General features: G+C 34.8%; 1 protein-coding gene across 1 annotated transcript; it reads left to right on the top strand.

Moving 5' to 3' along the window:
* Window positions 1-1,328: 1,328 nt before the first annotated feature.
* On the top strand, window positions 1,329-26,812 carry prkcdb (protein kinase C, delta b). The gene is made up of 16 exons (XM_077203148.1): window positions 1,329-1,472; window positions 9,806-9,932; window positions 10,716-10,982; window positions 12,394-12,559; window positions 14,589-14,620; window positions 14,910-14,995; window positions 17,132-17,261; window positions 17,393-17,493; window positions 17,718-17,805; window positions 18,503-18,639; window positions 18,715-18,888; window positions 20,090-20,181; window positions 20,320-20,382; window positions 23,796-24,123; window positions 24,269-24,397; window positions 25,693-26,812. Exons 2-16 carry the CDS (start codon window positions 9,824-9,826, stop codon window positions 25,849-25,851), a joined length of 2,061 nt encoding a protein of 686 aa, XP_077059263.1. The 5' UTR covers window positions 1,329-1,472; window positions 9,806-9,823; the 3' UTR covers window positions 25,852-26,812.
* The last annotated feature ends 219 nt before the right edge of the window (window positions 26,813-27,031 follow it).

The raw sequence follows: 27,031 nt of genomic DNA, 5'->3' as shown, positions 1-27,031 counted from the left end.
TACTTAAAACATAGATGCTCTAAAACAAAAGAAAGAAGAGGAAAGTAATAGGGAAAGAGAAGTGAGTCAACACTGATAAATTATATTCGAATGTGTGAGATAATACAGAAAGGAAGAGGAGAGGAAAAATAAGGAGGAAAGCGAAACAATAAAGGAGAAGAAAAGAATAACTGGCAAGATGCAGTTCTATAAAATAGAAGAGAAGTGAAACCATCTTTCATAAACCCACGCGATAAGTCTTCACTGTTCTTCAGAATGTAACTTTTTTCTATAATTATGTAGTCCTTAAATTGCAGTTTACATGGTAAATTTGTTGCACACAAATGGCAAATTAGGGTAAGCGTCATTTGTTGGAAATGATACTAAATATAGAAACACTGAAACTCTGAGCTTTATACACCACTGACAGACCTAGATCGAAGGGGTGGGGCAGTCTGTGAGTCAGCATCATGTGACTGCTGCTACTGTGTGTGTGTGTGTGTGTGTGTGTGCGTGCGTGCGTGCGTGCGTGCGTGCGTGTGTTGTCCATACCCATTCCTTGTGTAGGTGTGAGGGCGGGCCTGAATGGAGTTCCCAAAGCTAAGGTTTCCATCAGGAGTCTCCTGCCTTCAGGAAAGGAAAGCACCTGGTTAACAACTAACAATGGTATCTTAAAAAACAGTCCAAAGGTGGTTACTGTAAATGAGAAACATACATGAACACTTTTTTTTCCAACAGAAAATGATTACCTTGATTGTGCATATCTATCAATCTTTAAATATGACATCATCTAAAACTGTCAAAGACATTATGACAACTCAAAGCCTGAGATTACACAATAGTCAGATTGTTATTGTACTAGTGAATTTACTTTGATATAGAAAGACAGACAGACAGACAGACAGATAGATAGATAGATAGATAGATAGATAGATAGATAGATAGATAGATAGATAGATAGATAGATAGATAGATAGATAGATAGATAGACAGACAGACAAAAAGATCGATAGATAGATAGATAGATAGATAGATAGATAGATAGATAGATAGATAGATAGATAGATAGATAGATAGATAGATAGACAGTGACCCTCAATGTGTGTGTGTATTTATGTTAAAACACTTGTATCAAATGTTCACACATGTTTTAATTTGTTACACTGTTTATTTAAATGTAAGTTGTTATAATATTTTCTTCTATTATTTTGATCTTTGTTTTTTTATTATTACTATTCTATGTATTCCAAGCTTTGGCAATATTGTATTACTTACAGTCATTTAAGACACTCCCACCCAATCTCTCTCTCTCTCTCTCTCTCTCTCTCTCTCTCTACCTGCTCGACGTCACTCTTCCAGTATTGTCAACCCCAGACAGACACAGTGAGCGGGTAAATACTTCCTCAAACGCGCTGCTCATTCTGCTCTCAATTTACACAGTTGCTACTGAGGATAAGAGACGAATTATTGAAACCTCTCGGAAACTGAAGTTGGTAAGTTTTCTGCTAACAACTTTTTACTTTTGCGCGTTTTGTAGGCGTTTGTAGGCTAAATCCGCCCATCGGGAGCGTATAAATTACAGATATGTATAACATGAAACGTCCACGTTGTCCACCAACAACCAATAGATTTCGTCGCATTTTCGATGTTTGTCACTCGGTCGCCGCGAGCGTCAATAGACACATTTCTAACGGATCAATTTATGATTTAATGGAAACAATTGTAGACACTTGGTAACGAGAGATATCGAGGCTTTTTTGGACAGGAAGTCCTATAAATGTGTTCTTAAACATTCAGGCTCAGGAAAGGAAAATAAACTGGATAAATAGTTTTTTTTATATTCGACTTCACTTGGCTACGCTCTCCAGATACGCGGAAGCAGCAGCAGCCGCTGTACTTTTCGACAGTGTTTCATAGAATGCGCTGCCATAAAGTTTGTTAAACACATAAACCGTAGAAAGACTTGACTCTTTCCCGACCCCGCTTCTCCATACTGCAACATGTAGATAGTGGTATTATGTAGGCTATTTTAGTAAGGAAACAGAAAGTGTTGGCCTACTGTACGGTCTTGTTTTTCTAGTTTTATGAGACTGAAAGAGAGATACAAACTAACTAGTCTTGACAACAATGTTTTTTATTCGCATGACACGATTAAAAAATAAACTGCAAGGAGCGTCATAATCGTGGTTTCCATAGTTACCGCTATGACTAGCGAGTTCTTCAGAGGCTGATGATAAAATATTTGATCCACCTGGATCAGTCTCCTTTAACAGTCAAACCTATTGGTTATAGGTTTAACTTAGCTGTTAGCCAATTTTTCTAAAGCATCTTTATATATTTTTCGAAAGCATTAACTGCCACCATAAAATGAGCAATGTAAGTTAGACTATTATCTCAGTGACAATATTGACCAAACCATTCAGTATGACAACAGTTCCTCCCTTAAAAAACAACAGAACATGGGGAATATCTGTAGGCCTCAATGTGTGAGACATACATGTGGTGGTGAAAAATGCTTTATGAGATTTTCATTCTCTTACTTTGTTTGTTTTCATTATGTAGCCTACAAAAGAACTTGCATATTTGCATGCCTCAGTATCTAGGACATATTTGCAAGCTGTTGGGTACTAGTGTACTTTTCATGGCGGTTTTTAAACCTGCAGAATAGTTAGATAAGTTGCAAATGGCATGTTGTCTTCATATATAATTTTAAGCATGTGCCAAAATCATTTTGGCTGATACCAAGAACCGATAATTATTTTTATATTATGTCCATAACCAATATGATATTAAAGCAGCTTTATTAATTATAATGCATGCAAATTAGTTTTGAGTGTCACTCACATGTTGTTGATTGTCAACCTGTCAACTGTTTGATTACCAACATTCTTCAAATGATCTTCTTTTGTGTTCATTAGAAGAAAGAAACTCATACCGAAAGGAAGACCAGACCACATAATATATAATTTAAATAAGGCTTATACTGTGAATGCTGATTTTTATTTATTTATTTTTTACATATACTGTATTGTGCATCCACAAGACACAACCACAGACTTAATCATTTTTAATCTTTCCTTTTAAAGCACACACACACAAGCCACTGTATTGCACAATTCTTTTTCTTCCCTCTTTTACAAATACTCACTGAGTGCTTTGTTCTTGACATTAACCAGGGATTCCAGTAGTTTGTCTCTTGTGTTTTTCTAGTTTAAAGCTTACTTGTGTTTCATCAGTCTCTACTGTTCATCCACAACCTGTACAGTGAACCAAATCAACACATAGTGCTCAGCCGGAAGGCACATGTTAGTAAAGGTCTTAATCAACAACATGCATCGCCTCTGAATTATTTATCAACCAAACTGTAGGAGAGAAGAAAGTAGTGATGGTGCGCCGTCACCCCGTCTGCCAACATCTATGTCGTCTCTGTTATACGCACAGCTCTTTTACAAGCAAACACCATTAGTAGTGTTCAAATCTATCATCGGCTTTGTTTTGAGTTGTTTTTCCCTCATAGTGCCTCCGGCAAACATAAATACAACACACAATTGTTTTGTAAAAAGCTTTAGAGTCCAACACCCCGAAAGTATTGTTTGCGTTCTATATGTTTTTCATGTCATTACTCATTTTGTCTTGTTGTATCGTTTTTGAACGCACAGCAACAAAAGGTCTGTTGCGTGCTTTAAGAGTAGAGAGCAAGCGCACAGGCCGTTCTCTGTTGGTCTTGGATTAATGAAGCTTTAGTGAAGTGTGCGTAAGGCAGAAATGGACACCACTCTTATTGCACAGGCAGACAGAGGCAAGCTCAGCTTCACCTTTAGGTCGACATGCCAATATATGTGTGTCTGTGTGCATACATTTCTTGTCCAAAACACTGCATTGAGCAGTTCAGCAGATTCATGCCCTAATATCGCACACACACATTTGATAGCAAGCCTGCAGTCACACAGTAAGCCCCGTTTCAGAGAGGAATTGGGTTTTCCACACTAACCTTTACTAACTAATGTGTGCGTGTGTGTTATAGGCAGGGGAAAGACAGAGGCATAGGGTCTCTTGTTTCTTAGCCTCAGGGAAGAGAGGGGTGAGAAATCAATGCTACACTAAAAAGAATGTCACATGGCTCTCTGCACTCATCTGACCTTGAAGTCACTGATCTCTTGCTCTCCATGTTTCTCTCCCGCACTAACTCTCTCTGCACACAAACGCTTCCTTGATGGATGTTATTTTAACCCAATAACCCTGTGACATACAGTACATGTAAAAAAAGAAATGGTTATGCTTGGTTTAGTTATGTAACACTCACAATGACATTTTTGTTCTTGCATCCACCGATCGGTAACTGATTAAACTCACCTGCAGACCATTTCCATGTAATTCTAGACCTTGCTTGCAAAAATGGGGAATGCACAATTGTATTTGTTAAAAAGACCGGTTTGTCAAGTTTTAACATAACAAATGTGGTCCTGTTCATGTTTGTGTCCCAAATTTTGACCTTAAATTCAACATGAAATAAAAATGAACACTATTTACTATTTTAATGGATATTACTTGTCTTATCTTGGTGCATGTTGGTCAAAAAAAATATTTTGAACTTTCTATTCAAATAAAATATTTTAAATATATTTTTTAAAATATAAAAATTACTTCTATTTACAGCAATGGTAATACGAAATGTGTCTTAATTATCAAATCGACATATTAGAATGATTTCTGAACTCCAGACTGGAGTAATGATGCTGAAAATTCAGCTTTGCCATCACAGGAATACATTGTATTTTAAAATATACTGAAATAGAAAACATTTTTTAAAAACTAATTAATATTTCACAATAGTACTGTTTTACTGTATTTTTAATTAAATGAAGGCAGCATTAGAGATTTCTTTCAAAAATTATAGCTAAAGGCCTACTTTCTTATTGCATGTTTCTGGTCTTAAAAGGAAAATACATTAAATATAACAAAATTTATCTTAATAACCATAACGTGGGTCTCAATATCTAAACCGACTTTTTTTTCAGCTCCCTCCAATCACCTTTCATATAGGGACCATTTTTATGATCCAAATAATTTTCTTGTATATCCAGTTTCACATTAATTTGCCATATTCCGGATCAGAAGTAAAATGGATTGCAAACATTGTATTTTTATTAACTTCAAACAGAGGTTTTCGCATTTCTTAACTGTATTATGAGGACTGCAATACACAGAGGGGGAATTTGGGAGTCTGGCGGATTATATTTGCTGTACAGTAGCAAAGTACAAACAGCAGCATGATGCCTTGAACTCTGACTATGAACTGTAATTCCATGCATACAGAAATATTCACAAGTGTGATTTTATAAATATGCAACCGCACCATCTGGACTAACAGGTTTCCCAGTGTTCTACTAAACATTGGTGTCCTTTTATAAACTTTCAGGTTCTCGTCTTCACCACTTTCACATGACGATCCATGACTTCACTATCGATCCAATCAATTCCCAATGGACAAAATCAAGTGCCTACATTTTTTCTTGTTTGAGAAGCCGTTTCACTTATACATTGCAATAGGGAAGAAAAGCAAATTTGAAGTATCTATTTATAGGTTTCAACCTGTTTTCTATTTTATCTGTATTATAGTGAAATCATCTCAAATAGTCTATATGCTTGCTTCCATCCCCGTATTGAGAGAGAATAATTTGGAGACTGTGTAGGAGGTTAAAAAAAAGGGGGAAAAAAGAAAAGGTGAGCAGAGCAGCTGTCGGATGCAGGATAGAGAACAGAGCGAGACTCTTATACAGGCCCGGCACTACCTCACACACTGTAATTCTGTCCAATTACTTCTACACAAACACCCGCACACAGAGTGAGATCCCCGCAACAGACACAGCCTGTGTGAGCTGAGACTAATACCACACAGAAAGAAAAACAGAATGTGTCCAATAGATAAAACTTGGGGAAAGTCAAACGCAATAGAGGGCGAAGAAGATTTAGATAATTAATTTTTTCAATCTATATGGAGATGTGAGATCTGTGAAAGTGCTTTGACTATCCCACATCAAATCCCAATATGTTTACCCTTAGGCTATATCACTGTAAGAAAATGTAGAAGTCTATGATGTGTGTGAGCGAGAGAATCAAAAATATATGGTGGGCGTAGTGGGCAGAATAATAGAAGAGCAAAGGATTTTATGTACAACTTTGCAACTTTTTATGTACAGTGTTGAGCCAGTGTTGCTGTGTCTGGCTGCTCAAACGAACAATGCAATCCTGCATCTTTCGTTTGTTTTGCTGTAAATATGGTGGCTAACATGAGTCCAAGTTTAATAAAAGTGCCCAAAAATTACTTTTTACATATTATACTATAGTGTTGTTCTACAGTATTGGCACATACATTTGACAATTATGAGGCAGAGTTAAAGCTTTCACTTTCAGCTTTCTCACATTTGTTAGGTGTCTTCTCCGCAGAAGTTTTGTGTTTTTCAGTGTGAACACAATACTCACGCTACGTTTACTACAAAAATAGTACAGAAGTATGTGAAATTGCACACTTTTGGTTTACATTTTTTGGGGAAATCAGCTAAACTTAACTTAGGCCTAGTTATTTTTGCACATTAAACTGGGATTGAAGAAAGTATTTAACATGGGGAAAAATAGCTGTGTTTACATCCAAAGTTGCAAATGTAAGTTATGCGCAAAATTGGACTATTGCCTAAAACATTTGCAACTTGTGTTCTAGATAACAAAATTATCACTTCCTGGGAAATTGCAGCGAAATATCTGTAATAAAAATGGATGGATTTTTTCCTACATCATAAATGACATCTCAGAGCGTACAGACGAAACTCAATAAATGCTGTCATTTTTTTCTTCTGTTCGGATTCCTGGTGTTTGGGAATGCAATCATGTGAGATGCTTCTGGGTGGGTATTAAACCTAATTATTTTGATATCAGACTTTGGCTCATGCATTTGGCTCAAACCAACATTTGAGATGCTGTGCGATGCGATTGGTCTGCTGGTTAGTCCAGTTATCCAATCACAGTTATCCAAAATTAGTTTTTTGTTGGAGGTGGATTAAAACAGCTACTGACACACTTCACATCTACTTCATATGGCCCCACACATCCCATATATAGATATTGTGGCCATGACTTTACTGAGTAAGTGTATCATTGGCTGCTTTCGACTTCATTTTTGTGCGTTCTTGAAGATGAAGTGTTGCCTATTAATGAGATTATCATGTCTGTTCCTCATCCTTCTACCTTCATCGACCACATTTGTGCAAACGTAGCACATTACTCCATTTGTTTAACACAGAAGCTGGTGGTTTGCCAGTTTTAGCATCATAAGAGTTAAAAGTAGTGCCATGCACACATTAAGACACGACATTCTAGAGTGTGTTAATTAAGCAGCAACCAATCTGGGTGTGATGGTGGTGACCTCTCTTGACAGATTAATAGACCGCTAAGGGAACCAGGCTACTGAAAAGACACACACACACACGCACACACACACACACACACACACACACACACACACACACACACACACACACACACACACACACACACACACACACACACACACACACACACACACACACACACACACACACACACACACACACACTGTCTGTTGAGACTAGCACATGATTTGTAGACAAGATTGAGTTGTGAATAGAGTAAGGCTGTCTGTCAAATATACGAATGGTGTAAGAGTCTGGATTTTTAGAAAGCACATTAAACTTCCAGTATGCCACTCAATGATTTCTTTCTTCCATCCCCCCTTTCTACATGTTCCTCATTTTCTCTCCATCCCCTCCCTTGCTGGATGGGCTCATTTTTTCCACTCTCTCCAGGGAAACATTTTTTTTTTTGTAGTCATATGCCTTTGAGTGTAAGAGGTTTATGTTTGACTGAGTAAGTGTTTTATTAGCTGATATTAATGCATTTTTGTCATAATATGCTTTTGAGTGTGTGTGTGTGGTCCCAGATTATTTTTTGATCTTTCTCACTCTCTCTATTGTAGATGTACATGTTTGAGTATATAACACATCATCACCATGAAAAATAATGGCGATAAAAACAAATATTGCCAGGTTTTTCCCCTCTATATTTGGTAGTTTTGTGTGGGAGCTTTTACAGCTGGTTACAATTACCTCAATTTACCATTTTATGATGATATAATACATGCATTATATCATTTGTGGACTCGGTCACAACCTTCAGCAATTATCTAAATCTATCCTACTCTCTCTGTATCATTATTTAATACTGTGTGTGACACAGATTAGTCCAATAACATCCATTTTAGGACTTTTTTTAGGGCATTTGTTTAATAATTTCCCGACAACAGCAATACTGATTCGACCAATGGCATGAGTTTGGGGTGGAGCTATCAGTTTGTCTGACCAATGACAGATGAGTGAAATGTTCAGGAAATTTTGTCCGAAGTCCACTTTGGTTGTTACAGCTGCAGAAACTACATAAAACTACTAATACAAGTACAAGTACAAATACAAGTACAAGATTAATAAGTTATTGTGACAGATAACTATATAAAAAACGGAACTTCTGTCATTTTTATTTTTCATTTACTTTATTTTCCATTGTGTTTGTGTGTGTGTGTGCAGTGTAAATTTAAGCCCTTAATCCCCGTGATTATTTTGTGAAAGCAAGTAAAGGGCCAATTGTGTCCCATAATCCTGGCAAAGCTCTGTGAAGCCGTAGTGTGAACATTACATTAATACCAGCAGGAATCTCCTACCTGAGGAGCTCGGATTGGAAAATAATGTAATTTTGTGGCTATGAAAAATAACAAAGTATTTAGGTTCTACTCCTCCATTGTGCTTATTAGGAAAACTAGCTGGTCATCCACAGTGAGTGTGATGCAAGAACTATCGAAAGAGTAGATTTCACACAGTTTTGCAATAGGAAGTTAAAGCAACAAGGCTGAAACTTTAGTAAATTTGGAGGCATTTATGAACAGTTCTTGTTAAAGATGGCAAGAAAAATATTATATATACTACCATTTTTATAAAATAAATTTATATTTTTATTCAACAAAGATGCATTAAATTAATCACAAGTGACAGTGAATACATGTAAAATGTTATAAAAGATTGTTATTCAAAAAAAAATGATGTTCTTTAGACTGGAGTAATGATGCTGAAAATGTAGCTTTGTCATCACAGGAATAAATTACATTTTAAAACATATTAAAATAGAAAAAATATATTTTAAATTGTAATAATATTTCACAAAATTACTGTTTTTACTGTATTTTTTAACAAATAAATGCAGCCTTAGTGAGGATAAGAGACTTCTTTCATAAACATTAATAAGTCTTATTGACCCCAAACCTTTCAAGAGTAGTATACTGTATATATAAAAAGATTGTTTGCCTGCACGTTTTTGTAGTTTTTTGTTGTTGTCTGAAATCCAAACATCCGAGGCCAATGAAAGTGCTTCTATTTTTTATTTTTCTAGTTCAAAAATTTTCATTACAAATTACATTTTCAGCATAACAATTTGAGAATTAAAAAATGTGCAAGAATTTAAACATTTCTCCAGTGTATATCAGGAAGGATGATCTGAGCTAACTTCTGTTTTCTTCTCACACATATCTACATCAAACCCATCATATTTTGCTAATCTTCTAAGAAATACTGCCTTATATCATTGCCTTAATCTGCCTAAAAGATGTTTCTTGTCAGAGCAAGTGATGCTTCTGCTATTTGTGAGGGGGGGAAAACTATTTCTCTGTTTGAGAACCGCCTGCCAGTTTGGTAGGTTAAGGTTTCATACAACCTCTGATCTTTATCAATTTTTCTTCTTTTGTATTTAGACACAGTGATCTCTCACCATGGCTCCGTTCCTGCGGATTGCCTTCAATGAATTTAACCTGGGAGACCTTCCTCCTATGCCAGAGCAACCGTTCTGTGCCATCAAAATGAAGGAATCGCTCAGCACAGGTCAGTCAGGCTTTCAAACAGAGCATAATGCTTTCTCCAAGGTAAAATTATGGGATTGTCTTCTCAAATGGTAAATGGACTGCATTTATATAGCGCTTTCAAAGACCCAATGGCCACCAAAGCGCTTTACATATTGCCTCACATTCACCCATTCACTCATTCATACACCAACGGCGGTGTCAGCCATGCAAGGCGCCATCCAGCTCGTCGGGAGCAGTTGGGGTTAGGTGTCTTGCTCATGGACACCTCGACACTTGGTCAGGTGGAACCGGGGATCGAACCACCAACCTTTCGGTTTGTAGACAACCTACATGAACCACTGCCGCCCCAGATATACGTCTCAAGATATACAGAATACAGTGCTGCCTTAGTGTTTGGCTGAAATGGGGAATCTTAGAAGGCATTAGGGCTGTGCAACAATTAATCGCGATTAATAGCATCCAAATTAAAATAATATATTATTTATATATAATATATTATAATATGTTCACATAATGTGTACTGTGTATATAATTATTTTATATACTGTATATAAATACACACACATGCATGTATATATTTTAGAAAAATGTGTTATTTATTTATAGAATATTTATATTTAAGTATATATATGTATATATATATATATATATATATATATATATATATATATATATACTCAGTATATACATGCAAATATTTCTCAAATATTTATCGATTTATCATGATTAATCGTTTAATCGTTGCACAGCCCTAGAGGCATCCTAATTTCATTAGCATTTCTTCCTCTTTTTGTCCACCCAGAGCGAGGGAAGACGCTGGTCCAGAGGAAGCCCACCATGTACCCTGCATGGAAATCCCCATTTGACGCACACATCTACGAGGGGCGTGTTATACAGGTAGTCCTGATGAAAACAGCAGAGGAGACTCTGTCGGAGGCCACGGTGGGGGTCTCTGTCATTGCTGAGCGCTGCAAAAAAGGCAATGGTCGTGCGGAGTTCTGGGTGGACCTGCAGCCTTCTGGGAAGGTGATGATGTCTGTCCAGTACTTTTTCGAGGATGCAGACCTAGGTGGGTACATGTAAACGTGAACATGAATACAACGTTCAAAAGTTTGGGGAAATTTTTTTTTTTTAAATAAGTCCCTTATGCTAACAATGGCTGCATTTATTTGATCAGTAATACAGTAAAAACAGTATTGTGGAATATTATTACAATTTTAATCTGTTTTCAGTCTAAATTGTCACATGAGCCTTCAGAAATTCTAATTTGCTTATTTGAAATAATAATTCTTATTATTATCAATGCTGAAAACAGTCGTACTGCCTACTTTTTTGAAACCGTTATATATTTAATTTTTGTAACCTCAGTTTAGCCTCAACGTATTCATTTCTTTCAAAAAAAACGTACTGACCCACACTTTTGAACCAAAGAAAATCTCTTCCAAACCTTTTTCGTATTTATCTATTTTAATTTAAGATGACTTGCATAAACCAAATAATCTTTTTCTGAATCAAGCTCTGCCCTGATGGGCAAAAACTAATATTTGTAAACCCCTAATTTGAAACCCATAGAAGCCTTATGACTATTTCTATTAGTAGTATCACCTCCCTTTCTTTCCCTTTGTTCCACTGTGGCTTTCCCCTCTTTCTTTAAATTCAGTCTTTTTTTCCATTATCTCACCACCTTCAGATATCAGCTTAGTCCTGTCAGCTGGTATCTGTCCTGTTTTGCTTACTCATGCTGTCTTACTCGTGTTTTCATGCTGGTATTTTTTTTTTTCATTCCTCGCTCTCTTGCTTTTTCTGGTATCTATTTTTTTTTTTTTTTTACATTATAGCATATTTGCTTGTTATATCTCAAAATATACAACTGGTTGTTACTATACTGTAAAAACATATATTTTCACAGTGATATTTTGGAAAGTTGTTTTGTCTTTAAAACAAAAATTGTGTTAAACACTGGCACTGTGCCAGAGGGCAAACCCATCAACCTCAACCCGCTAGAGTTTTGTTTCTAACTCTCAGCAGGAAATGAGTTGATAGTAATCTATTAAAATGCTGAAGGCATCCTAAACAGAATTATCATTATGTACCACATATTTAGTATCCAAAAGCTAGTGGGGTTAATGTTTAGGCATACGTTATTTAATAAATATCCCATTTAAGGGACATTTATTCCAAAAATTCATTTTTTATTTTGCCGTAGAACACGAAAAACGCTATTTAGCACGGTGCCATTTACAAATTCTATTCTATTTTATCTTTTCTTTGTATTCCTTTTTTTTTCACAAAATGAGTTTAAAAGAAAATCAAATGAGTTTTAAACAACATAACAGTAAATAGATTATGACAATTTTCATTTTCTGGTAAAATATCATATAGCTATGTAATGTCATTTTAATATGCAAGTAAAGCTCATTTTAATTCAGAACAGAGAGAGTTGTCTATTTCAAAAGACCCTGTTTTGACCTGCTTCACAGAATCAAAGTCCTCAATGTCTGTGAAAGAGGAAGATGGCCTCCTCACAATAAACCGAAGGAGAGGAGCCATCAAACAGGCCAAGGTTCACTTCATCAAGAACCACGAGTTCACAGCCACCTTCTTCAAACAGCCCACCTTCTGCTCGGTCTGCAGGGAGTTTGTGTGGTGAGTACATAAATAAATGAATTAAAGAAAAACAAATGGTGTTACAGATGCACTTTTATTGCACAGTAATCATCCCACATCTAACAGCTTGTACACACAGTAACAGTAAAATATATTTAATAACTAGTTAACTAGAGAATACATTTGTCACCATTCATCGCCACCATTTGTTTAAGGTGGATGCCAGGGTTTCTTTTTTTAGTGCATTGCTATGTGTTTGCTAGGGCATTTATAAGTAGTTCCCTAATTTAAAAGAGCCCAAGTCTTATAATATTAAATATGATATTCTTGATTGGTCCCTAGATATGATCCCTCTACATATATTTTAATGTCCGCCATGCAAGAAAATTGTAAATCTTTTTTTTTTCAAGGTATTATGCCCACAGCAGGGGTGTTTCTAGCTTTCCATCAGTATAAAACGTGTGCCCATATTTAATACTTTTTTTGTTTTTTTATTAATTATTGTTTTGGATGTAAATGGTCTTTACCTGTATAACCGAGTCATTCAACTTCTTTGTTGTTGAACATTTGCAAGTTTTGTTTCCTATATTCACCTCATCCAGCGCTATTTTTGTTTTCTGTCTTATAAAATATATATAATATAGAAATGATTCCGTGCGTAAGTGAACTGTCTGAATGGCACGTCCTGATTGTGTCGGGTTAGACACAATCCTGGATCAACATATTTTGTTGATTCTGGAACAACATTTCTTCCCAAAATTTAACGTATCCCTACCCCTGAACTTATCCCTACTGAAAAGTTATCCCTGCGATCAGTGGGAAATGATAGGTGAATAGCACTGATGTAGAAGCTCGTAAGCCTAAACCTGACATAAACTGTAAACTTGTCCCTAGGATCTGATTGGTTGATTGGACTGTTGTTCCAGAATCAACAAATATGTTGCACTTGGTGAAATCAGATTCTGCATTTGAATGAATCAAACTGAATCACGAACAAGATCTGGCAAACCCATTTGACCGATTAGAATAAAAGAGTGATTCGTTCACAAATCTGCCATCACTATACTAGTTCTGATTCTAAACAGCTGATACAAAACAAACATGACTCGATTGCTAAAATATTAGAGAAAACAATTCTCAGTTTGATATACGGTAATCTCCATGTTACATATAAGGATTTATTAAGCACTTTGAATACCCAGAAAAGCACTATATAAATATAACAAATTATTATTATTTTTATTATTAGTAGGCATATTTTACTAGGACACAGCCGTATTTCACTGGGTCTCATGCCGCAGTAAAAAGGGTCTAGCGATGCTCCTAGTCCTGGTCCCAAGGATTAGCAACAGCAGTGGTTCATGATCTAGACTGCGAAAGCAAAGTTTGCTGGTTCGATGCCAAATTGAAATGACCCAGAAGCTAGAGAATTATTGAGATTACAATGTAGCACTGATGTGCCCTTAAGCAATGTACTTCTCAGTCAAAGGGACGCATAGTTGTCTAATTGGCGTACTATAACAGGTTAGTCCAGTGAGATGGGATCCAGCGAGATAAGTCACTGTGAATAAAATTTTCAAAAAAAATCATTATAAATAGCCAGTCACTGCATGACTAACATTAAACAATTCGAAATATTATTTCATCACTATTAGAAATCTTTTATATGATTTAAAATTGTATCTCATGTAGGCATAAGAAAGTAATATCTGTAAGTAGCCAGAAGCGCCTGGCAGCAATAATCTTGGTGTGTGTGTGTTTGTAAGTCATAGTATTGGATAGCATCTGTGTTTGCGCAAGCGCACTTGGACTTTCCTCTGATATTTCAGCCGCCTCAGCAGAGTCCCTTGGGCTGTATCCTTCCTGTGCAGCATGAGACAGATTGCTTTAGTGATTTGTTCACGCTATGTATATAAATGCATGTGTTGGAGAGTCATTTATCCAAAGTCTCCCTAATAAGAGTTTCAAATGTATACCATGTATGTACTAACAGTCTATTATCACCTGCTGTGTAGAAATATCAATAATCCAAAATTTATTATTTTTTTTATTTTTTTTTGCATTCTAGGGGTCTCAACAAGCAGGGCTACAAATGTAGGCGTAAGTATCTTCACAGTTTTCTTGATCTATTTTAGACACTCCCATCTGTTTTTTTGTAAAACACACATTATACATATTAGTAGATTTATTCCTTGAACAACAAAATCAGTCATATAATATTGCATTCTGACAAGTTTTTTTCTGTGTGGCACATAAATCATCCTCCTGTGCGGAATTAACATAATGGGCTCCTTTGAAATCTGTTTTTAATAAAATACTTTGTACCATTAGATTAATTCGAAGGTAATTTGAACGCTTTACACCTTATTGCCCCCTTGCTCTTTTCTAGAATGCAATGCGGCCATTCACAAGAAGTGCATTGATAAGATCATTGGGAGATGCACAGGAACAGCAACCAACAGTCGAGATACAGTGGTAAGTTACAATCCAATATTAAGTTAAATATATATATATATATATATATATATATATATATATATATATATATATATATATATATATATATATATATATCGGTTTAAAAGTTTGGGATTAGTAAGATATATAGTTTCAAATATATTTCATAAGATATCATAGTTTCTATGATATATATATATATATATATATATATATATATATATATATATATGTATAATGTCACTGTACATCAATAATGATTATTTTATCAAGGTTCGTAGAATGTGTTTCAAGTACTTGAATTTGACTTTTTGACGTTAAAGTCCTGTAAAAGCCTTGAAAAAAATTAGCGTTAAATTTTTTCGATAAAACAACCTTTTCATGCAAGGTTAACACTGCAGTTCACCTGATATAGATCCATTTCGCATGTCTATGAGCATGACACTGCTCATATAACATCCAATTATATGATAAAGCTTTCATTCTTCAAGTCAATCATATATTCATGAATAAAACATCAGTTTAAATAAGGAAAGCGATAGTATCCTTTCAATTGGTTAAACTTACCACAGTCTTTGAATGCTTTGCATGTGCTGCACTTTATTTGTACCATTTGTTTTTATTAGTTTATATTTATATATTTACCTTTTTAGAGTTTGAAAGATAATAAAGATATTGTTTTATTAGTGAGATCTCTGATTGTAGTCCTTGAAAACCAAAAAAAAAGTAGTGCTTTAAAAGTCCTTAAAGTCCTGGAATTTCATTTTACAGTAACAGCACGAACTGTACTGTTTTATAATATTGTTATTTCTTTTGTAAATATTAGAATTTATGATTATTATTATGGGTTTGCACTGTAAATATCATAAATTATGTACCTCTCTGATGCCTGCTTAAGGCCGTGTGTCCACCAAAGCGTTTTTTCACGCACCTGGCGTAAAATTCTAATTGTTTTCAATGAGAGCGCCGCGTTTTTTAAACGCCACGAGCGTAACGAGGCGCTGAGCGTGTATTTAACACTCAAGCGCTGAGCGCCCGGCGTTTTTTATTGGTCGTCGAGAGTTGAAAAATTTTCAACTTTGGGTAAAACGCTGCGCTCATCACTGTCACTTTTTACACAGCCGTCCAATCACAGTGGAGGGGCGGGACTAATACCTAGGGGTGGGCGATATAGCCTCAAAATTTTATCACGATATTTCAAGAATATTTGCGATAATGATATGTAAGATGATATAAAAAAAAATTGTTGTTGAAAATTTTCTTATGTTTATCTCGCCTAAATGTTTGCTCACTCATTGCGTTTTTACAATGTGGTAATTTTGTTGTTAAGAGTTTACACAACACAAGGGAGCTTGATTTTTTGATTCCGCTGAACACTCAAGCTGTTTGTGAAATTGCTAAATCGTCATCGGAGGCTGACAGGCTGCTCTCGCACTCAGACAGGTGCTGTTGTTGTGCGTGCTAGGGAACGTAAATGCGCCATACGTCATCGCGTCGCTATATCATTGATATCGCGATATGACACTTTTTTATCATGTAAAAATGTATACCGGTATTATCGGCACACCCCTACTAATACCACACCGACCAACTGTCACAACATTCTTTCTGTACAACGACGTCAACCAGCAGAGCTAACCGAACAAAATGGATGAAAAATAAATTTGTTGTATGAATAAATTATCTGCGAAATCAGTTACAAGTAAACTGTGCTGCGGATATTCTGTATCATAGCAACGAATCGTCTCAACTGAAAAAACGCAGCGCTGCCAAAACGCTCTCAAGCGCCCACAGCTAGGCGTTTTCAGCAGAGCGTCTAGCGTTTTCAGCCGGCTAAAAACACTTTGGTGGACACACAGCCTAACTGTTTTGGGTCTACTTGGTCATATTTTAACAAGGACTTGGAAAGGGAAAAAATAAATAAAAAAAATCACTTGCAGTTCCAAAGGGCTGGTCCTTCTGTTTCCTATTCCAATAATGAACAGAGCAGGGATCAGAGTCTATCAGTAATCAATAGAAGCTCATGACATTATAAAGGCAGAGTTGCCATGTTGAGGCTATGAAGGGCCATTATGAGGCATTTTAGATGTTGCATCTCTGCTCACAAGCATTTTGATTCAGGCTGGTGCTGATGGGTTTTTGGTACGTCTGCAGTTTCAGAAGGAGCGTTTTAAGATTGACATGCCACATCGCTTCAAGACCCATAACTACATGAGCCCGACCTTCTGCGACCACTGTGGGAGTCTGCTGTGGGGAATGGTCAAACAAGGCCTCAAGTGTGAAGGTAAGGAAGATTCTGTTTTATTGATGGTTGTTTCTCACCTGGTTTCCCTTTTTTTTTGTGCAATTTCTTTTTCCCTTCTTTGTCTCTTTTTCTGTTTTTAATATCTAATGCAACTAACTCTCTCTGTTCAGAATGTAGCATGAACATCCATCATAAATGCCAGAGCAAGGTTGCCAATCTCTGCGGAATCAACCAGAAGCTCCTGGCTGAGGCTTTGACTCAAGTCAGCCTGGTAAGTTTTTCAACTAATTACCCTGGCTCGTTTTCGAGGCATCTGCAATAACATTTGAATTTAATAAACCTAAAATAATTTTTTGGGGTTGTCATGAATTTTCATGTGTAGAATTATGTTTGACATACTGAGTCATATCCTCTGTATTATTAGTGTGTAAAAAACTCCCAGAAATAAAGTATACAAAATCTGACATTGTTACTATTTTCATTTATTGTGTTTAGAAATCTTCCACAAAGCGTCCAGATCCCACTCTGTCGGAAATTGGAATCTATCAAGCCATAGAGAAAAACATGCCAGTGGACCCTAGTGGTGAGTTTCCATTACTGCATATTCTCTGCTGCATTTTGCTCCCCTTTAGCTTTGGTACATTTATATTAGATCAGCTTTGATTTTAATTAAATAGACAGTGCCTCCAAAACGTATTCAAACCATTATGTCACATTTAAAAATTTTATACATTTAATTTCATTAGAAAATATCTAACTATGACATCTGCAGGTTAAGTTTTTCTCAGCTCTAATGTCTTTTCTGTGCCAATCTTGCAATGGCTTTTATCAAGCTTGTGTCATTGTGATTTTTAGTGGATGTATGAAATTCACTTTCTGTGGGTGCAGAATCGTAAGAAAAACATGAAATCCATTGAAAATGATAGTTACAGTGTTATAGTATTTTTTATAGTATTTGAATTAATTTGTATCTTTATATTTTTTTGTTTTTGTTTTAATTTTACTTATAAAGTTTTTTTTTGTCTTTTAAAAAAAATATTTTTAATTATTTCAATTTAAGTTTAAGTTAATCAAATAAATAAATAAAATAAGAAATGTTGCTTTGGCATCTATTTGAAATTAAATAAGTTTAGTTGTTTAATGTTTTATTTTTTTTTCAGTTAACAATTATTTTATTTCAAACAACGGAAATGTTTTTTATGGTTTTTGTTTTATTTCACTTTTATAACCCTGTTTTGTGTTTATTAATGTATGGACATTGGTATATTTGTGTTTATAAGTGTTAGCGGAGGCCTCTCAGTATGGAAAATCATGGGATGAAACGACCCCTGCCCCTCCAAGCTCCAACATCCCATCACGCGTCACCATGAGCAACTTCGTGTTCCATAAGGTACTGGGAAAAGGCAGCTTTGGAAAGGTAAGAAACGCACAGTGTACAGCTCTCTGCATTGATTTATTATGAAGTCCAGTCTTTAAACAGTTCCCATGTTAGGTGTTGCTGGCTGAGCTCAAAGGAAAGGGGGAATATTTTGCCATAAAGGCCCTGAAGAAAGATGTCGTGCTTATGGACGATGACGTGGAGTGCACGATGGTGGAAAAAAGAGTGTTGGCATTAGCCTGGGAAAACCCTTTTCTTACACACCTCTACTGCACCTTTCAGTCGAAGGTGAGTGTTCTTCCCAATAATAACGTTACACATACAATACCATTCAAAAGTTTGGGGTCAGTAAGAAATACTTTTACTCAGCAAGGATGCATTAAATTAATCAAAAGTGACAGTAAAGATATTTATAATGATTCTTTTTCAAATAAATGCTGTTCTTTTAAAATTTCCATTCATCAAAGAATCCTTGTTTTTTATTTCAGTTTCTACAAAAGTATTAAGGAGCACAACAGTTTTCAAATTGATAATCATCATATTAGAATGATTTCTGAAAGGTCATGTGACACTGAAGACAGGAGTAATAATGCTGAAAATTCACCTTTGCCATCACAGAATAAATAAAATTTTAAAATATATTAAAATCGAAAACAGTTATTTAAAAAAAAAAATAACTAAATATATATATATATATATATATATATATATATATATATATATATATCACAATATAACTGCTTTTACTGAGTTGTTCATAAAAATAAATGCAGCCTTGGCTAGCATAAAATACTTAATTTAAAAAATATTTAAAAATCTTATCAAGCCTGAACTTTTCATTGGCAGTCTGTACAAGGAAATACAAAGACACTCACTTATATGCCTTAGATATTGTTGCAGTGATTATCTAGAAGACTGTCTTATGTCTAATATTTTTTATTATTTTAAAAGTTTAATTAGAGATACTGAGGAATATGGAATGTTATCCAAAAAAGTGAAATCTCTTTCTGTCAAATGACATAAATCAAGTTTACAGTAAACCATTTACAAGAACAATGCTTTGTTATCATTCCCGTAAAGCTGAAGAACTAGTTCGCACCATTACACTAAGTTTCCACGTCTATCAACATGTCAGCCTGCTTGGCATGTGTGAGGGACAATGGGTTTGACGTTGGAACATTATGAGAATGGCATGGAATGTTGAAACGCATGAATGTTTTAAATAGCAAGTTCTGTTTGGGAGCTTATACCATGATGGTGTCGTCTTGAGCAGATGCATGTCTGTGTGTCTGTGCAAGATGGGAATGTATGGAGGGGAATTACACAAAATATTACTGTGTGAAATTGCCTCAGTCTTTTTTTGGACAGGCTCACACAAATATCTAACAAAGATAATTTGCTTTAAAATTATGTGTTGTAGTCAAATTCAATGTATTGTCACAATCCACTGTCTCTCAATAATGATGCTGATCTGTGTGTTTATAAATAGGAGCACTTATTCTTTGTGATGGAGTATCTGAATGGAGGAGATCTGATGTTCCACATTCAGGATAAGGGGCGTTTTGATTTGTACAGAGCCACGTGAGTGACATGCGTTCTGAATAAATGATCTCCAAACAGTTAAACATTTACTGTAGCATATGATTTATTTTCCATAATCAAGAAAAATATAAATATATAAATATCAAGTGTTTTGCTCAAATCTGTTTCCTGTCCCAGGTTCTATTCTGCTGAAATCATCTGTGGACTACAGTACCTCCACTCTAAAGGCATTATATACAGGTGAGATGAATGTTCCTGTGGTCTGATGACAAAAGAGATGCTCCTAAAATGTATAAATCTGCTATTGTATATTTACAGTCATATTGTAGAAACTCTTATGATAATTTTTTTGTCTATGAAACGATATTTATATGAAGATTTGTCATATATGTTTTTCATATATATATATATATATATATATATATATTTCGCAATATAACTGCTTTTACTGTGTTGTTCATAAAAATGAATGCAGCCTTGGCTAGCATAAAATACTTAATTTAAAAAATATTTAAAAATCTTACCAAGCCTGAACTTTTCATTGGCAGTCTGTACAAGGAAATACAAAGACACTCACTTATATGCCTTAGATATTGTTGCAGTGATTATCTAGAAGACTGTCTTATGTCTAATATTTTTTTATTATTTTAAAAGTTTAATTAGAGATACTGAGGAATATGGAATGTTATCCAACAAAGTGAAATCTCTTTCTGTCAAATCTGACATAAATCAGAGTTACAGTAAATCATTTACAAGAACAATGCCTTGTTATCATTCCCGTAAAGCTGAAGAACTAGTTCGCACCATTACACTAAGTTTCCATGTCTAGCAACATTTCAGCCTGCTAAATATGTATTATATATATAATATATATATATATATATATATATATATATATATATAATGTATTTATTTATACTGTGTGTGTGTGTGTGTGTGTGTGTGTGTGTGTGTGTGTGTGTGTGTGTGTGTGTGTGTGTGTGTGTGTGTGTGTGTGTGTGTGTGTGTGTGTGTGTGTGTGTGTGTGTGTGTGTATAATATATATAAATATATATAAATAATAACATGCATTATATAAAGAAACTTTTATTTTAGAATCGATTAATATATATTGTTAGTATATATATATATATATATATATATATATATATATATATACTGTTTATATATTTAGTTCTACTTTTGAACTTTCCATCATCATAGAACCCTGCAAATATGTATCATGGTTTCCACAAAAATATCATTAAGCACAATTGTGAAATCAGCATATTAGAATGATTTCTGAAGGATCATGTGACACTGAAGTAATGAAGTAAAGTGACTGGAGTAATGATGCTGAAAATTCAGCTTTACCATAACAGAAATAAATTGCATTCTAAAATATATTAAAAGGGAAAATAGATATTTTCTATTGTAATAATATTTTACAATATTTCTGTTTTTACTGTTATTTTAACCCTTTAAAACCTTCTGGGGTCCTTCGGCCCAAATGGACCCGAAACATTTAATATTTATTTTTTAAAAATCATAGCTTCATCGGAATGGTCTGAAATTTGGTGACTTTTTTGGTACTTGGTATATGAACACCCAAAAAAATTGGGGACAGGTATTGAATAATCAAAGTGGTTGTAAAAAAATTGTCACACTCAGGACCTTCGGGTCCAAATGGACCCGGCATAGGAAAAGAATGGGAAATTGGCAAAAATGTGAAAATACCGAGTTTTTTTGTGCGTACAATCTACAAATCAGCCACTATCCAGAAAAAAAGTACACAACAGTGAAGGGGTGAATCTATAAAACATCAAGAGTGCAAAACAGACACATCCACACACACACACACACACACACACACACACACACACACACACACACACACACACACACACACACACACAAACACACTTTTATACATAAACAAACAAAAAAATTCAGATTTCATGTGTTTTGCATTTTTAAAATGCTCAGTTTGTCCACCAGATGGCATCCATCTCATTTCAAAAATTGCTTTCATGAGGTCTAGGCTTGACTCTAAAATGAAATACAGCTTTAAAAAAAATTTAAAAAAAATATTTTTTTTATTTATAATTTTCTATTATATTCAATGGGGGGGGAATTGGGGGAAAATGGGTCATATTTATTACATAAATATTAATTATAAATCATAAAATTATCTCAAAACACCAAAAAAGAAAAGAAAAAATATTATAAAAAACAAGTAAAAATAAATATGAATCCCACCCCTCCGGCCCATTTGGACCCGAAGGTCCTGAGTGTGACTCTGAAACGAAGGACCCCAGAATAACTGCCCCACCAAGAAAGAGGCATTTGGGAAAAAAATTATAATTTATAAACTTATCTCCTTATGTTGCTAGTTACCACACTCAATGTTTTTTTTCTTCAACACATGCCATCATTTTTTAAATATCCGCCTCTACCATAAATTGACATATCAACCATTTGGTAAAGTAGCGGAATTCATACACATACTATGAAAATCAGAAAATATGAACTATAATACTAATTTATTTAAAAACATAATCAAAATAAAACATTTTTGTATATTGAATCTTCTTTATTTATTGAAGTATGCCATTAAATATTTCAGGTTTTCATTTTAACACAGGAAATTATGTTTTCTTGTTTACTAACAATAAACAAAAATAAACAACACAAATAACTAAAAGTAACAAAACCAAAGACATTACATTCTTTCTGCATTAAAAAACTAAAAAAAGAAAAGAAAAGCAAAATATAGTAATATATATTGGCATTTTAATGGCTTTTTAGGCTTTTATGTTTCAAGAAACACGCCGTCAAGTGTGGTAGTACAACAGGATTTTCATCTTCATCCAGGGACGCAAAACAACTGTCACCAGCTACCTCTTCTCGGACGGGGTGATAATCCGGATCCTCTATTGGGTCATCAATAAATATCACTGATATCACATCAGAGCCATGGGGGTTTTCTGGTACAAGGGCCTGAAGAATGCGCATTCTTGTACCATAGAAACTGTTGAAATCCATCTAGTAATTGTAAAAAAAAAAAACAACAACAAACAAATAAATAAATAACAATCTTTTACAATTTTAGTAATGTTAGTACACCAGCATTTGTCATTTAAGAAGTAATTGCCTAATTATGATTTCCACACATTAATTCGATGAATTCATTATATTTACTTTTAAAAAAATCCAAAAGTGGCAAAAAAAATACATACTTAAGACATTATCTCAGTATATTCATGAAGAAATAACAATAGCTGTGTCATATTCATATCTATGAATGATCAGAAGTTTATATTTCTCTGCAAATAGTCCATTCTGACTGCAGAAATGGATGATCTGAAAACATTATCTTAGTTTTTCTACGTTTACCATAATATGACAAATCAACCTTTTGGTTTTTGAAAAAATATTAAAAACATACTAAAGTTTTTTTCATGGCACCAAGTAACATAATTTTGTAAAGTTAGGGCTCTTACAGTATAATATATAAAAATGAAAACAACAACAAAAAAAGCTTAACTGGCAAAATTTTACCAACAACAGTTCACATGGCATGAGTGATTTATTTGTTTCTGACATCCAAGTTAGGTACTCCTCTGAATAAAATATAGTGACTCAAAATGTCTTTTTTTCCTCTACTTAATCAGAGATTTAAAGTTGGACAATGTGATGCTGGACAAGGAAGGACATGTTAAGATTGCAGACTTTGGGATGTGCAAAGAGAACATAATTGGAGAAAACAGAGCTACCACGTTCTGTGGCACACCAGATTATATTGCTCCCGAGATCCTGCTGGGACAGAAATACAGTTTCTCTGTGGACTGGTGGTCATTCGGCGTGCTGCTCTACGAGATGCTGATTGGCCAGTCGCCGTTCCAGGGCGATGATGAGGACGAGCTGTTTGAGTCGATCCGCATGGATGTACCTCACTACCCACGATGGATTACCAAGGAGGCCAAAGACCTGCTAGAGAAAGTGAGTCTGACCCACTGATTTATCATGATGAACGCTGTCAGTATTGATGCTTTATAGAATCATTTACTTACTTGTACTGGCCTGCCACCCTTGGAGGAAGTTTATGTTCTCAAAACTGAAATCTGTGCCTTTTACATTTTCACAGTTATTTGAGCGGGATCCAACCCGACGGCTTGGTGTTGTGGGAAATGTCCGTGGACATGCCTTCTTCAAGACAATCAACTGGCCTGCACTGGAGAAACGAGAGGTGTCTCCACCGTTCAAGCCAAAAGTGGTAAGAGTCTGATTTGATTTGAGTAAAAGCTTGTGAAGCTATTTGCTCCTTAAAATGTGACATAACTCTGACAGATCAGCCAGGTTATAGATTATTCATTTCTTTAAGCCAGTGTTGTTATTGATAGCTAAAACGAAAACTATTAAAAAATAGTTTTATTTCTCTCTCTCTCTCTCTCTCTCTCTCTATTTAATGATCCTACATTTTCAATTAAACCATCAAAATATGAGGAAATTATTGTTTCTTTTTTAAATATTGTCAATATGAGAAGAACAAAACACTAAACAGATAGAGGTTTGATATTGCTTTGCAACAAAATGAATACAAAAGCATACACTGACTACAACATAATGAGTTATTAATGTTTTTTTTTTTATGTGTTCATAATTTCTTGGTATGACTGCCTTGGGCAAAAATTATGCTGGCGTTTTAAAAAAAAAGTTTGAAAAAAAGATTGTTGTAAGTTTTAAATGACTAAAACTGAAAGAAAAAAATAAGCTAAATAGAAATATTTAAAGCATAAAACAAAATAGTTCAAATTTGATAAAAATTTAAATAAAGACAAATTCAAAATTTGATTAAATACTTTAATAGCATTTAAACAATACTTAAATAACACTGCTATGAGGGTTATTAAAGAGAGGTTTCGCCTACATGCATGATTCATTTTATGATTGAATCTGATTGCAAAGTGATTGTATGTTTAACAGCTTATTGCATATGTTGAAGGAATGTACGGAACAAATGAAATAGTAAAATATCTGTCATAAACTTTAGCTGGTGTTGTTTTCATGGCTGAAAACTACAGTTAATGATAAACTAAATACCTATGCCTTATCTGTGCTCTTATGACGACATTACAATAACAGGAAATCTCTTTTAAAGAGGTCATATCATGTCATGAGGAATCAGATTTTCCCTAATCTGTTGAGTTAAGAGTTGGATTTACAATGGAAAAAAATACTGTAACTTTCAGAAAGCAAAACTTCCTCCCCGGTCCAAGTGGAAAACTTTACTACTGATGTCATACTGCAGATTGCCACATTTACAGTACACGTCAACAATGCATATTTGGTATTCAGAAACTTGAACTGCCTAGTGAACTATCCTACTATCCCTGTCTCCACCATACTATACACGAAGCCCCCATAGGGACATGATGGTGGAAAAAATTATAAGTCAATGCTTTTGCGTTCTCTCACAAATGTTTTTTGTTCCCCCTAGAAACTTTGCATTCAAAACCCCATTAACAGGCTTAAAAGTGACTTCTGCCATCTTTCTTCCTCTACTTGTAGAAATCACCCAATGACTGTAGCAACTTTGATCGGGAGTTCCTCAGCGAGAAGCCTCGTCTCTCTCAATGCGACAAGAACCTGATTGACTCTATGGACCAGACTGTCTTTAATGGCTTCTCTTTCATTAACCCCAAAATGGACACCATTCTGGAGAAATGAGATATTCTGGCCAGGATCCTTTAGCTGCCCCTCTCGAAATCAAAAATGGCATACAGGAACCAGGAGTTCAACCAGTGATACACTTGTTATACTTCCTGGATGGTCAAAATAGATACTAGTGCATTTATGTCTTTGTTAACCAAATGATCAAAACTTCAAATCAAAAGAACTTCTTTTAATCATGTAGTATATTTGTTATTGTAATATCTCCAACATGGAAGTGTATATGTTCATGGGATTAAATAGTACCCTTACTATCAGACACGCATATACACAACTTGACAAAAAGGGACTCTGAGAGAAAGGGACTGTATATTGTAGACTGTAAAATATGCTGGGACTTTGCAATTTTTTGAATAGTGGCCTTCTTAACACTCTTGAAGCCCTTATACAACGTTTCATTGTTAAACATAGACTCTCATACTAACGTTTATTTGTGGGATGATTTGGCCTTTTTTTGTATCTATCCTTTCTTGTTGATCTGAAACAAGTTTTACAGTAATTTTAAGATGCTGATTTTCCCAGCGTGAGCTGGCATAAGCTCTGCTGAGTGTACACAAAATGGTGTTTTTTTTTCACTATGGATGTATAAATAATGGATGTCTCGTGTAGGTGAACCTAAAACCTCTGCACTATGAAAACTTTTGAAATATTAATGTCCTGCAAGACATCTTGGTCATGCATAGGTTTACTTTTATGGTACTGTAATAGGTAGTTGGTACAGAATATTGATAGGTGGAGGATATACATCTCCTGAGGAAGTGAGAGTATAAATATATATATATATACTGTTATTTAATGATGTTATTTTAAAAAAGTATGGTACTGTACATAACTATATGTATATTGTTCTGAACTGTTGCTGTTACTGGAGGTAATTAATGGTCTTCTTCTTCTTCTTTTTTACTACTGAATTTACTCCTCAGAACTCAACACCATTAAAGGTTTCCTCAACTTTAAATGTGACTTTTGTCCTGTTGCGTTTTTGACAGCTTCGCCCATTATAAAGTTTTACCATAGTAATAATAGCTTCTGCCAAAATGTTACTGAAATAAAATTGGTAAACTGTTTTTTTTTGTAAACGTATTGTTTTGATCATTTTTTCTAAGGAAGTGACAAGGTACTTTGTGCTGAGCTATCATCATCAGCGACCATCACAGCCGCTTAAACTAATTCGAAA

Source organism: Siphateles boraxobius, unplaced genomic scaffold (genome assembly GCF_051911475.1).
Source record: "Siphateles boraxobius isolate OS27281-9 unplaced genomic scaffold, OSU_SipBor_1 5, whole genome shotgun sequence".
Taxonomy (NCBI): Eukaryota; Metazoa; Chordata; class Actinopteri; order Cypriniformes; family Leuciscidae; genus Siphateles; species Siphateles boraxobius.
Note: the sequence above shows the minus strand (reverse complement) of the source record. Positions and strands in the feature narration are given on the sequence as shown.

Coding starts and splice junctions, on each gene's coding strand:
- prkcdb (XM_077203148.1), top strand. CDS start 9,824: ATGGCTCCGTTCCTGCGGATTGCCTTCAATGAATTTAACCTGGGAGAC. Junction 14,621..14,909: donor GCAGGGCTACAAATGTAGGC/GTAAGTATCTTC, acceptor GCTCTTTTCTAG/AATGCAATGCGGCCATTCAC. Junction 17,262..17,392: donor ACAAGGCCTCAAGTGTGAAG/GTAAGGAAGATT, acceptor CTCTCTGTTCAG/AATGTAGCATGAACATCCAT.